The sequence below is a fragment of the Suncus etruscus genome, chromosome 6 (assembly GCF_024139225.1).
Source record: "Suncus etruscus isolate mSunEtr1 chromosome 6, mSunEtr1.pri.cur, whole genome shotgun sequence".
Lineage (NCBI taxonomy): Eukaryota > Metazoa > Chordata > Mammalia > Eulipotyphla > Soricidae > Suncus > Suncus etruscus.
Genome location: NC_064853.1, coordinates 43,948,514 through 43,965,085, shown reverse-complemented (window position 1 = coordinate 43,965,085; position 16,572 = coordinate 43,948,514). Strand labels below are relative to the sequence as shown.

General features: G+C 38.6%; 1 protein-coding gene and 1 non-coding gene across 2 annotated transcripts in view; one reads left to right on the top strand and one right to left on the bottom strand.

The window, feature by feature from the left end:
• Positions 1-16,572, bottom strand: part of CSMD2 (CUB and Sushi multiple domains 2) — a 638,485-nt gene that overhangs the window by 24,880 nt on the left and 597,033 nt on the right. The window contains exons 56-57 of the mRNA XM_049775147.1: positions 7,986-8,159; positions 3,684-3,866 (exon numbers count right to left, since the gene is read on the bottom strand). Coding sequence (XP_049631104.1) covers positions 3,684-3,866; positions 7,986-8,159 — 357 coding nt within the window. The remainder of the gene's footprint in view (positions 1-3,683; positions 3,867-7,985; positions 8,160-16,572) is intronic.
• LOC126013083 (U6 spliceosomal RNA) lies at positions 5,778-5,884 on the top strand. Its single transcript, XR_007497416.1, has one exon. It is a non-coding gene; the product is annotated as a U6 spliceosomal RNA (small nuclear RNA).

Below are 16,572 nucleotides of genomic sequence, written 5' to 3'. Positions count from 1 at the left end.
TAGTGTGAGTCTCCCTATCTCCTTGGACTGACCCCCTCTTGTCTTTGGTAGACTCCTTATTAGAATAGTGTCATATTCCCATCATATTGTATATCTCCCCCAGTTCTGGTTAATAACAATAACTTTTTACCCACACATATTATAGTGTTAGACATTAATAATAATTTAAGAATAGAAATATAGATATTATACTAACAATAAAATTTCTGAAAACAGGATAAGATTTTATTGCAATTATCTCTTTATAGAGATGCCTTGTCAGCATAGTAAGACCTGGGTTGAATATCCAAAATCGCAAATAAATGAACAAAAAGTCAGGTCTTGAAGGATAAGTAGGATCTTGGCAAAGGGAATCATAAGTCTCCTCTCTCTCTCTTTATATATACATATATAAAGTATATCTCTCTATATATATTTTATTGTTTAAAAGTCAGTTAAAATAATTCTCTGGTGGTTATTAAATCACTAACTCTACACATAGTTAGATATAAATGCATCTATTTAAATATGCAGAGATTGTTTATTTATAAACTTTGATTTCATGTTATTTTGTAAATATATACAGCATTTATATTGTTGCAAAGTAAATCTATATATTTCCTACATAATCATCATCTGAGGGGCCCTAGCCTCCAATCCCTCACTGAGACTTTGTGTTGCAAGGAAGGGAGTGGAGGATACAGAGAGAAAGCAGTGATGGCCAAGCCATGCCTTCTGCCAAGTCTACTTTCTGAAATTACCGCTAAATAGATGAATTAAAAAATAACATGATTAGTGCTATATTTGAAGAAAAATAGTCCTAAGAAGGCTTGCTTCATTTTACTTAATAAAAGTAAAGAATGAGGTATGGCTTGGTGGTAAAACTCTTGCCTTGCATAAACAAGATCTGAGTTCAGTTCCCAGCATTGCAAATAAAAAAATGCCCACAAAAAATTGGGTCAAATCTTGCAGGATAATTGTGACTTTGGCAAGGGAAATTATAAAAAGCTGTGCACATGCTATACCTGCTTCCTCCTCCCTAACACATACATACACCTACACACAGAGGCACAAATTTAGAAACTATTCACTTGAAGTTTTCAGTCTAACCACACACTTTTTATTCTCTAAACACTGCTGACAGGGAGACTGAGCCCATCTGGGGATCTGAGGGGCACAATCGGGGGGACCTGAGTCCATATAGGTATTTAAGAATATATTGACTTGGGGGCTGGAGAGATAGTATATCAAATAGAGTGTTTACTTCGCATGTAGCCAAATGAGGTTCAATCCCCAGGACCCCCTAGGCCCCCAAGCACCAGCAGGAGTGATCCCTGAGCATGGAGCTTCAGTTATCCCTTTGCACCACCAAGTGTGGACCTAAATTCAAAACCAAACCCAAACCAAAAGTCCCCAAATTATCTATGTACTTGCCTATACACTCTCCCATTACCACACACTTGCCCTCTTACTATAATTACAAAGGTCTATAGAAACTGACTTTGCAAGTAGAAACCCCCTAAAAGCAGGGTAGACCAGTGGGAGAGAACACTGATCTGGATCTTCCCCTTGTGGGGAGGAGGGAGGCACCTTGCTCTGCAGACTCTCCTACAACTGTGGTTCCTTTACTTTTTTAGTTCCTTCTACAATGGCAGTTTCTTTTTCTTTTTCCCTTTTTTCCCCTAATTTTTGTTGAAGACTCCTCACTGGAGCTTGAGGGCTATTAGGAGCATATCTGGAGATGCTCTCAGGGTACCATGTGGTGTGAGGGATGTGGAGCCTCCTGGATGCAAGCCAAATGTTTCACCTATCTGAGATATTGCCCTGGCCACACAGTTTTAAGGAGCTGGAGCAATATGACAGCAGGTAGGTGCTTGCTTTGCATGTGGTCAATTTGGTTTCAGTCCTTGGCATCCCATATAGTCTACCAAGCTTTCTAGGATTGATTTCTGAGTGTAGAACCAGGCGTAACCCCTGAGCACCATTGGCTGTGGCCCCAACAAAACAAAACAAAACAAAACAAAGCAAAGAAAAAGAATCCTATTCTTTAACCTTGCCACTTCTGTGAGGATTTTATTTATTTTTATTTATTAATTAAATTATTTATTTTATTTTTTGCCCTACTAGGATTTATAATCTGTAGATAACTACTATTTTCTCACAGTCTCTTATTCTACTTATCAGTCCACTCCCCCTTTCAATGTCAAGATCCACAATAACCATTGCTTTGCATATATTCTAATTTCCCATGCCTACTCTCTATTAATTTTATATCTTAGTCACCCCCCAAAACCTCAACTTTATACCGAATGCCTTGTTTACTTGGTGTCTGTACCTAGGTACAGCAAAATGTACAAAAACGAAATTGAACAGAAGCACAGACCAATTCTAGTCTGAACTAATTACCTCCTACATTAGGAAATTGCTCACTGCTGCCCAGCAAATATAGATTTCCCTGATTCATTCCATTCCTCCCTTACTATGTGATTTATTCAGTGTTTTTTCTTCTTTCTTTCATTAGCTTTTCAGTTGTTAAACTTGCTTTGTGACCAGAAGAGTGCTTTGCAGATGGTATTTGAGAGATAGAGATAGAGTCAGAAATAGAAAGAGTGAAATAGAGAGAGAAATAAAGAGAGGTATAAAAATATTGGCCTTTGCTTGCATACCCCCCTCTCACTCCGACAAGCCCGAAGGCTCCTTCACTTCTCCAGACCAAAGATGTGTCCTGGGCCTCCAGAGGCTCCACATCCCAGTTCAGCCAGTACTCAGTACCTCAACTGGCCCAAAGAGGACATGCTTGAATCCCCCTCCCCTGGTCCCTGCCCTCTGGGCCTTCAGGAAGGCTCCATCCCCATACATCACTGTCCAACATCACAGGCTCACTTCTGTCATTGGAGCTGAACCTGGGGCCCTCGCTATTGGATGAGGTGCTGAATGTCATGGAGAAGAACAAGTAGCCACCTGTCCATCCACCACCTTGTTGAGTGCCAGGGGCTGAAGTGAGCACTGAGCTCTCTGGCTGTGTTGTTGCAAATGAGCTGGGTCTCCTCAGAGAATGTTCCATAAAAACCCATTATTTTTGGTTATTACTACAAGATCTTCCTTCCTTCTTTCACCCCACAAAAAATTCTAAAAACAGCAAAGTAATAGATAAATAAAAAATATGTCACATTCTTATGCCTCAAAAAATATTGGCCTTTTTGCAAAGTGGTCTTAAAAACTACCCTCCCTAAATATGTGTGTGTGTGTGTTTAGAAAAAGAAACACCCTCCCCCACTGAAACTACTTCAGGAAATATTGTTAGGGGCTTCTATTGATTTTAAAGCATATTTGAAAAGTTGCATTTGTATTTCTTTTGGAGCTTAAGATGTTTGTTTAACACATTTTCTTCCTTTAAATTGTAAGCCCTATTAGGGGAAGATTTCCTGCACCAAAATATATACTAGAGTATCTGGCACATTATTGTCAAATAAAACTGTACAACATATATGGGTTGAATGTATTCCATCTGGCTTCTTCCCTTCTCAGGAGCATGGGACAGCTGTCTGTCTTTGGATCACCAGTGAAAAGCTCTCTGTTGCTATCCAGTGCCCACCAGAGTTGGTGCCACAGGAGCTGAGCATGAGGACAAGTGGTTGGGGGGAAGAGGGGAAAGATCACCTGGGGCAGGCAAAGGGGAGAAGCAGAATGGTCACATACATTACCTCCACACTCAGGCTGTGTGCCAGTCCAGGATCCGTTGGCTTGGCAGGTTCTCTCTGACGATCCCCGAAGTGTATGACCAGCTTCACAGCTAAAGCGCATCAGACTGCCCAGAGCAAAGCTATCCCCAAGTCGTATGCCATGGGCTGGAATTCCAGGATCACCACACACTCCCACGCTGGTACCTGTGGACCAGAATCAAACAAACTCCATTACTTTGGCATGTAGGAAAAGGAGTAGAGGATGGACATAGAGAAAGAAAGTGGACAGTTATTTCAGAGAATTAGTGTACCTTACACATGAAGATGGTGAAAACTCATTGTCTAACCTGAGTTACTAAAAGAGGGTCCTGCCTTAGATTCTCTGGTCAAATGACACAGATCTGATATCTTGGAGGGACCCTCTCGGACCTTATAGAAAAGGGAGAAAGAAAGTAAAGGAAAGTAGAATGCCAGTGGCCCAAGCTTGGTTTATCTCATTCTTCTCTTCTTTATCTCTACCCTATCAATATCTAAAAGTTCTTTACTCTCCCCATTTCCACTTCCACTGCATTACTTCTAGAGCTCCATCCTCTCTTGCTCGCACACTTACAAGAGCTCTGCTGCAACAAAGTCTTCCTCTTATCCATCTAACACTTCATCTTCAAATCCTAACATCAACCACCTACCATCTGACCTCATATCTTTCCTGCTGAAATGACTCCATGGGCTTCCCACTGCTTCTACAGTAAAGCCCAAACTTTGAAGCATAGCTCCATCTCTTCAACAACCCAGGAGAGTCCTGATTGTGGACTTTAATTGAGGGCTCCCTATTCACAAATTACATAATACAGGTTGTTCTATTTTAAATGTTTGAGGCCTCCATATTTCACACTTTCTTTGCCTCCTATTACATTTATGCATTGGTATGTTATAGTATTTTATTTTTACAAATCAGATAAAATATCAGATAAAATGATTAGGTTCTTGAATTGTTAGGGCCTCAAGAGGTAGAGGAGAAAAGAGAATAGGAGACATTGCAGAATCTAGTGCCCATGGAGTTTATATATCTCATAACACAGAGATGTATAAGAGATATGTTTGTATAAGACTGGATAATGATAAATATGAAGAAGATATAGAAACCAAGAAATCAGTGCCATTGGCATCAGAAGACAGTTTCCAACTGATGTACAATGAATCTTCTTTTGAACTGATGTGTGTGTGGTCACCAGATGATAACATCTGAGTGGTTCTATTTGCCTGAAGCAAGTAAGTTTTAAAGCATGTATAAAATACCATTTGTCATTTTTTGTCTCTTTCTATGAGTCTTGGCATTAGTTCCTTTTCTAGGCTAGTTTCAGACTGCAAATACCATAGAGTGTTATATCTCCCTTTCTGTTCACTACCAAAGAAGGGGGAATTCATTCAATCTTCAATTCAAACATTTGAAAATATAGGTTCTATTACATTTAGCTAAGATTTATTATCTTTTGGAGTTTTACAGGATGTCGCTCTAACTTCCACACTGCCTATGCGACCTCAGCTGGACTTGTACAATGAGCCAAGAAATTTCTACCTGGGAATTTATCTGTCAGACTGGCCTCTATTGCACTATTACAGTTTTCAATTTCAATAATAGAACTATGGAACAAATCTGGGAAGAATTTTGTAGCATGGGGACAGATGACAATTATTGACATTTTTTTTTGAGGAGTGGAATTGTTGCTCAGGGCTTACTCTAGGTTCTGTGCTCATTGGTCACTTTTGGTGGTGCTCAGGGATCATATGTGGTACCTAGGATTGAACCTGGGTTGACCAAATACAATGCAAATGCTTTACTCACTGCACTATCATATGGCCCTAACTATTGGCTTTTTTTAAATTAAAGATGTACATAATTAAGCTGAACAACAAGCTTGTCAAAGATGTCTCAGATGCCAGAACTTTCCACATACCTTTGATGGTTGAAAGACCTAAAGACTCAGACAATTCCATTATGCATATGGTACACTGATTACAGAATGCTGCTCAAAAGTCTGACTCTGGAATTTCTGAATTGTACTGTTCAGACTGGCAGAAGCTGCTGCCAAAAATAGTATTACGTTTCAGGAATGGGTGCTCACTTCGGCAGCACATATACTAAAATTGGAACGATACAAAGAAGATTAGCATGGCCTCTGTGCAAGGATGACACACAAATTCGTGAAGCGTTCCATATTAAAAAAATGTTTCAGGAATGGGAGTAAGGGATTCTATTCTACTTATAGGTATACATCTAGAAGTACTTTTCCATCCCTCTATCTTCTAGTTTCTTATCTAAGAGTCATTCATTATACCATTAGCATTTATAGAATCTCTTTTAGTTCAGTTCTTTGAGGTTCTCAGGAGGGCTCTGCCATGATTCTTATCTCCTAAGTGTTTGTAATCCCTGATAGGTACACAAGAGAAGTGAGATTACTGATACTTCAGAATCTTCAGACTCAGGCATCTAAAGCAGTTGGCTAAAGCATATACCCTGATATTGGGGGTGGTGGTGGTGGTGGACGGGACTGTGCATTTGGAAGGTTTCTTGCTTGTTTTTTAGTTTTCATGCTCTCAAGGTCATCTTATTTCTAGTCTCCTTGGTCCTCTGATGTGGCTAAGTAGAAGCCCCTTTCTCCACATGTACAGGACCACTAGAAAGTCACACAAATATAAAAATCTCAGGATGAAAGAATTTTGGAGGTTTTCTCGCTTAGGATTTTTTTTTTTTTACCAGATGTGAATACTGGAGTTCTCTAGCGTTGCCTCACACATATTTACTAACTTTCCAGTTTACTAACTGTGTGAGTAATAAGATCAATAAGGTTAAAACATCAAAAAGTCTGGCGTAGTATCATAGAGTGAGAGATCTGAGAAGGTCCCGGGAGAGACCTAATAATTAAACTGTACTTTATTCTGGCATTTGGGGAGACAGTCTCATGAAGAATCTCAAGGAGCTGCCATGTCCTGCCTTAGGTACCTAACTGTGATGAGATCCCACAGCCAGCAGAGGGCATCAGGATTAGAGGCTGCAGATCTTCAGGCCACCAGAGGGAATCTATTGATATTAAGGATGAGGAGCTCACGACATGAAGCTCACCAGAGAGTGATGAGAGCAGTTAGAGAAATACTACATTGAGAACTATCATAACAAAGTGAATGAATGAGGGAAGTAGAAAGCCTGTCTTGAGTACAGGCGGGGGTGGGTTGGGGGGGAGGGAGATTCGGGACATTGGTGATGGGAATGTTGCACTGGTGAAAGGGGTGTTCTTTACATGACTGAAACCCAACTACAACCATATTTGTAATCAAGGTGTTTAAATAAAGATATTAATTAAAAAGGATGAGGAGCCTGTTGAGGTCTAGTGAGGGAGAAGAGTGCTGCAGGATCAGAAATTTCTTGTGGGACCACGTACCAGGGGTCTCAAACTCGCAGCACGCGGGCCATTTGCGACCCTCTGTACAACATTTTGTGGCCCTGCCCTAGAGGAATCTTTTTTTGTTTTGTTTTAGTTGTTTGGGTCACACCCCCCAATGTTCAAGGCTTACTACTGACTTTTCACTCAAGGATCACTCCGACTTTGCTTCCTGTGGCCCCCAGGTAAATTGAGTTTGAGACCCCTGAAGGCTTACCTCAATGCTTTTTAACTTGTCAATTTTGGCTTTGACATTGATGAGACAATTCAATTTTAAATATATTGTTCTGATGTTGTTAAAGAATTTCCAGTTTAGACACTATAAGTAATGGGGTCATGGTCTTGACATGCTTTCACTGTTCTGATAACATCTTCTAGAGATTAAGAGTAAAGCACATTTATTTGTAAGAAAACTAGTATCTGAAGGGAGCCAGGAAGCATCATAGCCCACAAGATCACCAGAACGTGGGACAGATCGAGAGAAATGAAAACAAAATGATAAGGGAATGAAAAAATGAAAAGAGGGAATGAAGCCCCTCAAAGGGCAAAAAGAACACAGGACTGAACTGGGTGACGGCCAAGATTAGGGAAGCTTGAACAAATGGCAAGAACTCATGGGGAACAAGTATGTGGAGGGACTTTGGCTGAGGGGGGTTTCACTAACCCAAGTCCACTCCTCTAGCTTTGCATTCCTTGGCTATCTGGGTTGACCCAGTTACCTAAAGGCATGAGGCTGTGTCCAGAGCACCAGGAGTGAACCCAGGGGGGACCTGAGAGTGAAGCTTTCTGATAAGGACTCACAGGGAGTCCCCACCCACAGGTCACATTTGCTTCCTAGCACCCAAGTGTTTCTAGGAGCCCCCTTTCCAGACCCCAACTTTCGTACCTGAGCAGTGGGGGAGGGAACCAGTCCAGCGTCCATCCAGGCCACACATGCGTGTGGCGTTTCCCACCAGAGTCCGCCTGCCTGTGCAGCTGTAACGCACAACCGCTCCCACGGTGTAGCTGTCCCCTGACATCTGGGAATGGGGTGGAGAGCCCGGATGACCACAGGAAACCACTGTAGGAAAGAGAAAACATCTCAGGATCCCTGCACAGTGTGTATTCTCATCATAGGACACATACCGGGCATTTGTAGTGATACACAGAAAGGACGAGAGACCTGGGTACCAGGCATATTTACTCCGCCACAACAGGCCATGTCTGCTCACTTCACCACACAGCACCTGTGGAAGGGCACTATATTCAAAACTGTTCCACATGCTCTTGGTTCTCACTCTCTTTATTTTGTGCTGTATTGACTAATTTTTCTTATTTAGACGCTGTGAGTGATATAGTTGCTTACAATGGAGTTTCAGGAACATAGTGTTCCCAACCTCCAACCCAACACTCCGTGATTCCTTCTTAGAATCCCTTCCATCCCCCAGCCTGACTACTTGACAGTAACTTTTATTTATTTATTTATTTATTTATTTATTTATTTATTTATTTATTTATTTATTTATTTATTTTAGTTTTTGGGTCACACCCGGCAGCACTCAGGGGTTACTCCTGACTCTATGCTCAGAAATTGCTCCTGGGTGGCTTGGGGGACCATATGGGATGCTGGGATTCGAAACACTGTCCTTCTTCATGCAAGGCAAGTGCCCTGCCTCCATGCTATTTCTCCAGCCTGGACAGTGACATTTTTAAGTATAGTTCTTGTAGTAGTTTGGGTTCTGTGCTAGCTGGAGCTGGAGTTTCATTATATATAGACACTTTGCCTCTATACCAGAGAGGATGGCCCAAGGATCCTGAATGTAGCCCTTATGTTACTTTCAAGACCTCTCCATTCTTGCTTCACATCTGCCATTTTTTTCTCCTTCTGTGGTATTTTCATTTCTATAATAATGAACCACTGTTTTCACATTTCTTTCTGTCTCTTTGGATTTTTTTTGAGCCGTACCTGGTAGTGCTCAGGGATTACTCCTGGATTTGTGCTAAGAAATCACTCCTGGTAGGCTCTTGGGACCCGGGTTGGCTGCATGCAAGGCAAATGCTCTACCTCATGTGCTATTGCTTCAATCCTCTTTCTTCCCTCTTATCACCCCTCTTCCTGCTGTTTTAGAGCATAGATGTCTGGGGAGGTGGTTACACATAGTATGCACATGCTAAAGTGGATGATCTGGGTCTGTCTGTGCTGTCCACAGTTTTCAGAATGAGAATATGTTCCAGCTGTCTACTTCAGCTGTTCCCATCTTATCCCTTTTTGTTTGCAGTTTTCCTTTTCCCAAATTGTCATTGATATTCAGAGGGATGATTGGAGTTTGAGGCAAGTGGGCGGGTCAAGGCAGGGAGCTGCTGCCAATGCCTTGGCACTTTGCCTTTACATTGTTCCAGCCCTAGGCTGACCCAGTTCCTTTCATTGACTCTGCATATATTTATTGTATGTATATGATGTGTAATATGTGGCTTCTTGTAGAGGAGAACAAAGGTCATGTACTCATGGAACTGACATTGTAGTGGGAGAGAGATGCTACAAATAGGCAAATAAATAGGCCACATTAAGGGGTGGTGAAAATTATCAAACTACATCAGAAAAAGATGATGACTCTATTTAAGTAGGGTGGTAGTAAATTTCTTATGAGGAGGTAACATTTGAGCAGTAATTTGAAAGATGTGAAGAAGCCAGACTTGGGGGTTGAGTACCTGGAGGAAATGAGGCTAAGGCAGGAATAAGCAAAAAATAAGGAGGTTTGGGTGTAGCAGTCCTGGAGTCTAATATGAGAGTTAAATTCCAGCCTCCAGAAAGTCCACTGTTTTATAGAACACTTTAGCAGAAAATTCCATATAATATAGATCTGGATCTTGCAGTTTTTCTTGAACCTGACACACCCATACCAATTAAATCAGTTTGCTTTCACCTGGGAAAAAACCCTTGGTTTTCAGGGGTCACAATCTACAATTTCCACAATCTTTTGTCAAACTCTTGGATCTTGGTAAGTAGAAACATAGCTAGTTAGGTAAGCGATGCCATGATAGTTACGTATCATCAGTGAATGTGGTTTCACTGGCAACATTGTGGGATCTAGAGATCTTTAGTCAATGAAATTTTTGCAGGCTTTGATAGTCTTAAAAAAATCTACCAAATCTAGCAAAAAAAATACCAAACCAAATACTATATTTCCCCAATGTATAATGGAATTAAATAATTTTTTACTTTTATATAAATAAATAACTAAAAATACATGACTGGGTTTGAGTGTGGTTTGTATTGGAAAAACCTGATCTAAAAAATAAAGGATTGTGTTGCCTCTTGCTTTCTAGGTTCTTAATAATGAGTAAGAAGTTTCAGTAAAATGTGTAGGTGGAATTTAACACCTTATAAATACAATGAGAAAAAAAGTGACCATGGGCTTTCTGGAGTAAAGAATAGCTGCAATTACTGAACATTAATCATTTTCTTTCTGAGATAACAGCTCGCCTTTATTTAGAGTTTAGCTTTTACCAAACTGAGAGCATGATTGATGGTTTCCAGAGGTTAAGATAAGTTAAATAAGAGATTAAAATGCAAATACAGTAAAATACATAAGAAACAAGTCACTATGAGTCAGGATCAGCAGAAATAGCAGATTAGCCTTCCAGCAACAATATTGAAAAATCTCAGAAAAACAATGCTTTAAGTATATTAAGATGTTAATGGTATGAAAAAACAAATTTTCAGAGGAATAATACAATGGGGGGAATTTATTAGAGATGAGAAATAATAAAATTTATTATATCCAAAAAAACCAGGAAGACTAGCAAATCCTAGTAAGAATAAATTTAAAAAATCTAAGTACAGCATATGCAATTACAGAAGAGAAAGCCCTAAAGTCAGTGAAGTAAAAATGGTCCACACAAAAGGTACTGCAATTAAATGGAAAGCAAATGTCTCAATAATGAATGTTAGCAGATAGGACTAAAAGAAGATGTATGAACCTAGACTGACAGTCCAGCTAAATTATCATTTAAGAATTAGGAAAAAAGCATAACATCAAAAAATGGAGGCTCTCTTTTTCTTCTTTTTGAAATGAAATGAAGATAATTAAATAATCTTAATGTTTATGCTTTTGGTGCACAAAGTTACTGCCTTTCCTCCACCTTCCTTCTCACTATCATCTCTAGCTTGCCTTCTCCTCTGCTCCCAGGACTATAACTCCACAATGCTTAGTAACCTCAGTGGAGACATACTTTCAATGGTATGAAAGATTGACAGCTGGCTTCTCAATAGAAACAAAAGAAGTCAGAAAATAACAAATATTTCTTTAATGGGAAAATTAAAATAAGTGCCAGCCTGAATTTAAAAATGACACACATTACAAGGAAAAGGAATAAATACAAGTACTAGAGATATGAATGAAGAGTGGTTTCTACCAGTTTATAGGTATTATTACAATTTATATTAAATATAGTTCTAAACTGTCTTTCAAATAATAGGAAAATGGTCATACATATAAAAGTCAATATCTAAGAAAATATGAGGAGCAAGAAAAATTGCATAGATGTGGACAAATTGAAATAAAATTCTTCCTAGAATAACAATATCAATATATTGTGTAAACATGTTAAAAATAAAGCAAAATTGGTAACTTTTAGTAAAAGAAATAATGTCAGTGAAAGAAAAGACATTCCAAAAAGTATTCTACATCTAGGAAAACTATCCTTCAAACATAACATCCCCAATCAAATAAATGAGGGACAAATCAATAGAAAACAAACAAATAGACAAAGATAAATTATACAGAAATTCTAGAAGGAATACTTTAGAATGGAATGAAAGAACTCAAAGTCATAGAAGAAATAGAAGCATTGCATTGACAAAGGCAATTACAATAATTAATTTTTTTTATTTGCAGCTTTTCCATCCTGAGGACATGCAGAAGGAAATAATTAGAAGACTGTGTTGGTAGGAAGTAGAAGATGTAAACTCTGCATAGCAATAGCTACTAATAGTGATCAAGAAGGGAGGTTAATAGGAGTAAAGTTTTCTGTTTAATTGAAAGTAACTTGGTAAAAGTTAGATTATTACAAACTAAAATATTAAATGTAATCCTCAGAGTAATCTCATTTTAAAAGAAAATAACAAAACACATTGATAAAAGCAACAAAGAAATTAAAATGATACAACAAAGAAATTTAAATTAAAACTTAAAAAATGTTATCTATTTAAAACAAAACAACAACAGAAGAGTAAAAGAACAAAAAGAATACTACATAAAAAATAGATACACCAATGGGCTGGAGAGATAGCACTTGCTTGTTTTGTACATGGCTGATATGGATTTGATCCCTGACACCTCAAAGACTCTCCAGAGACCTACCTGGAATGATCCTTGAGCACAGTTCAAGGAGCAAGTCTTGAGCTCTACTGGGCTTTGCTTCAAAAGCAAAAAATGAGAGAACAGCAGATATAAACCTATCTTATCAATAGTAACACTAAAAGATTGTCATGTTAATGCCAGTACTGGAATTTGCATTACGTCACATTCAAGTGTGAGTCGCTGCTAGTACACACCAGCATCAATGTGCTAAATACATAAAAGGTAGATGTTAACAAAGCTAATAAATCTTTGATACAAGTATATGTTGTCTATAAGTGTTACAAGTTTGATTCAAAGAGATAAGTGGATTGAAAATACAGAAATGGAAAAAGAGATACTAAATGTATAGTAATCCTAAAAAAAAAGCTTGACTAATATTAGAAAAGATACACTTTGAGACACAAATTGCTATTAGACATCAAGGATATTTTACAGTGATAAAAGATATAAAAATATACTATGAAAATACAGCAATGATATATATGCACTGAACATGGAATTCTAAGTATATGATGTAAAAACTAAAAGAATTGCAGAGCAAAATAGACAAATCAATAACAATAGTATGTGATCTCAATACTCTAGTTAACTTATAGGTAAAGCAACTAGATAGAAGACCAATAAGAAAACAGTGAACAGGGGCTGGGCGGTGGCGCTAAAGGTAAGGTGCCTGCCTTGCCTGCGCTAGCCTTGGACGGACCACGGTTCGATCCCCCGGTGTCCCATATGGTCCCCCAAGCCAGGAGCAACTTCTGAGCGCATAGCCAGGAGTAACCACTGAGCGTTACCGAGTGTGGCCCAAAAACCAAAAAAAAAAAAGAAAAGAAAAGAAAACAGTGAACAACAGTATAAATGAATTATAAATGAACTAGACCTAGTAAAATCAAAATTTCCCAGTAAAAGCAAATTACAACTTTTCTCAAGGGTACATGGTATATTCTCCAAAAAGACTATCGATTAGATTATGAAGCAAATCACCATAAGTTTATATACTGAAATAATAAAAATGTGTCTTTAAATACAAGGCAAAACATTTGTATCTCTGTAAAATTCACAAATTAATGTGAATTGCAAACACACTTCTAAACAGGAAATAAGTCAAGGAATAAATTGTAAGGGGCTGGAAAGATACTACAGTGGGTAGGGCATTTGCCTTGAATGTTGCTAACCTGGACTTTATCTCCAGAATCCCATATGGTCCCCCAAGTCTGCCAGGAGTACAGAGCTATGAGTAAACCTTGAATATTGTTGGGTATGGCCCAGTCCTACTCCCCCCAGGACCTATGAGAGAAATGAGAAAATACTCAGAGATGAACAAAAAAGAAAGCAACATACCAGCACTTAAGGGATGGACTGAAAGCAGTGTTCAGAGGAAAATTTGTAAAAAATTAAATATGAAGGAATATATCAAAACAACATCCTAAACTTTTTCTTAAGAGATGAGAAAAAGATCAAAGTCCAAAGAAAATAGAAAAAGTAAATATAAAGTAGTACAGCAGAGAATAGTTAAATAGAAAATTGCAGTAAAAATGTGCAAAACCAAAAATTGTTTCTATGAAACAAAATCAACAAAGGTAGAGAAGAAAGAAGGAGGCAAGAGTCAGAGAGATATTCAAATAACTAGAAAAAAGCAGGAGGATTAAATTTACCAAAATCATAGAAAACCACTGAGTACAATTATATGCCAATAATAGAGAACTCAAATGAAAAAAAATATTATAGATGCACAAGCTACCAAATCTGAAGAATAAATGTAATGGAATAAATAAGAAATAATCCTTGTCTTTCCTGTGCTTCTCTATCTTTCCTGAATTCTTGAAGCTCTCCTCAGAGGCCTGGAAAGTGAACCCCCAAAAAACTACATTCTGAAGCTGCCCAGCAATCAAGTGAGAAAGTACTGTCCATGGGGGTTGCCAGGCAGAGTGCTGATCACTCTACCTGTGGAGACTTCGCCCTGCTGTGCTTCTGATGACCGTGAGAACCTGAAGGGAACTCTTTCCTGTGCTTCTCTGTCTCTCCTGAATTCTTGAAGCTCTCTTCAGAGGCCTGGGAAGCAAACCCCCCAAAAACGGTCACCTAGAAGCCCCAGAAACCTCACAGGCAAACACCATGCATAGAGAATGGAGACGGTAACTCAGATGACCCAAAAAATTCCAACCATCTGATTAACCTCTCAGACAAGAAGTTGAGAATAGAAATATGGAAGATGTTCATAGAACTCAAAGTAAGCATAAATCGACCTGAATAGAACACAAAGACAGAAATCAGAAAACTCCAAACTGAAATAACAGATCTGAAAAACACGGTAGCTGAACTGAAAAACTCAGTGGATAGCCTCTACAGCAGGTTAACAGCAGCTGAGGACAGAATCAGCGTACTGGAAGATGAGATGCAGAAAAACTCAACACAGCAGAAGAAATTGGAAAAGAACCTTAAGACAAGCAATCAGGAAATGGTAAAAGTACTCAAGGAATGTGAACAAATGAAAATAGAAATCTTTGATAAACTCAACAGAAACAACATTGGACTCCCAGAGGCCCAGGTAGGAGATCCCCAGGAAGAATCAACTGTTAAAGACATCATCAAAGAGATACTCACAGAGTTAAAGACTACATGCAATCAAACCCTGCATGCCCGAAGAGTACCAGCTAAAAGAGGCCCGAAGAAAAACACCCAAGACGCATCCTTCTTACAATGACAAATACCACAGATAGAGATAGAATACTGAAAGCAGCAGATCAAAAAGGGAAATTACATTACATCCTTAAGGCTCACAGCAGACATGTCACAAGAAACTCTCAAGGACAGAAGACAGTGGTGGGATATTGTATGTCTCACCGAGAATACTGCACCTAGCCCAACTTATGTTCAGGTTTGAAGGAAGGATACATAGCTTCGTGTATAAACAACAGCTCAGAAACTTCACAGATGAAAAACTAGCCTTAAAGGAAAAACTGAAAGGTCTAATTTAAGACAGAGAGACCAACAAACACAGCAAACTTATCTACAAAGATGACATTAAATCTTATGACAATCATGTCTCTCAATTTCAATGGACTAAATTCATTAATTAAAAAACACAGAGTGGCAAAATGGGTCAAAAAGATGAATCCAACCTTCTGCTGCCTACAAGAAACACACCTGAATAATCAGAACAAACATAGACTCAAAATCAAAGGCTGGAGGAAAATCATCCAAGCAAACAACACCCTTAAAAAAGCTGGAGTGGCCATATTAATATCTGATGACACCAACTTTATACTCAGAAAAGTGGTAAGGGACAAAGATAGACACTTTGTACTAATCAAGGGATATGTGCAACAAGAAGAAATCAGACTATTAAACATATATGCACCCAATGAGAGACCAGCAAACTATCTAATACAATTATTGATAAATCAGAAAGAAGACATCAGTAATAACACAATAACTGTGGGAGACCTCAACACAGCCCTGTCAACACTTGATAGATCAACCAGGCTGAAATCCAAAAAAAAACATACTAGCCCTGGAAAGAGAAATGGAAGAAAGAGGACTAGTAGATATATATAGGACACTTCATCCTAAAAAAAATTTGGATACACATTCTTCTCCAATGTACATGGGTCATTCTTCAGGATAGACCACATGCTGACACATAAAACATACCTTCATAAAATCAAGAGGATAGAAATTTTGCAGGCTACCTTTGCTGACCACAAGGCTCTGAAATTAGATGTGAATTACAAAGGGACACAGAAGAAAACTTTAACAATTGGAAATTAAACAGCCTTCTACTGAACAATCAGTGGGTCCGAGATGAAATCAAAAAGGAAATCAAAACTTTCCTGGAAGCAAATGATAATGAAGACACAAACTGCCAGAATCTATGGGACACAGCAAAAGCGAGCCTGAGAGGAAAATTTATAGCTTTGCAAGCACACATCAGGAAGGAAGAAGGGGCATACCTGAATAACTTAATGACACAGTTCACAAATGACCAACAAAAGGAACCAAAAATAGGGAGACAGAAGGAAATAACAAAACTGAAAGCAGAAATCAATGAAGTGGAAACCCAAAAGACAATCTGAAAGATCAACGAAAGCAGAAGTTGGTTCTTTGAAAAAATAAACAAGATTGATAGAGCATTGG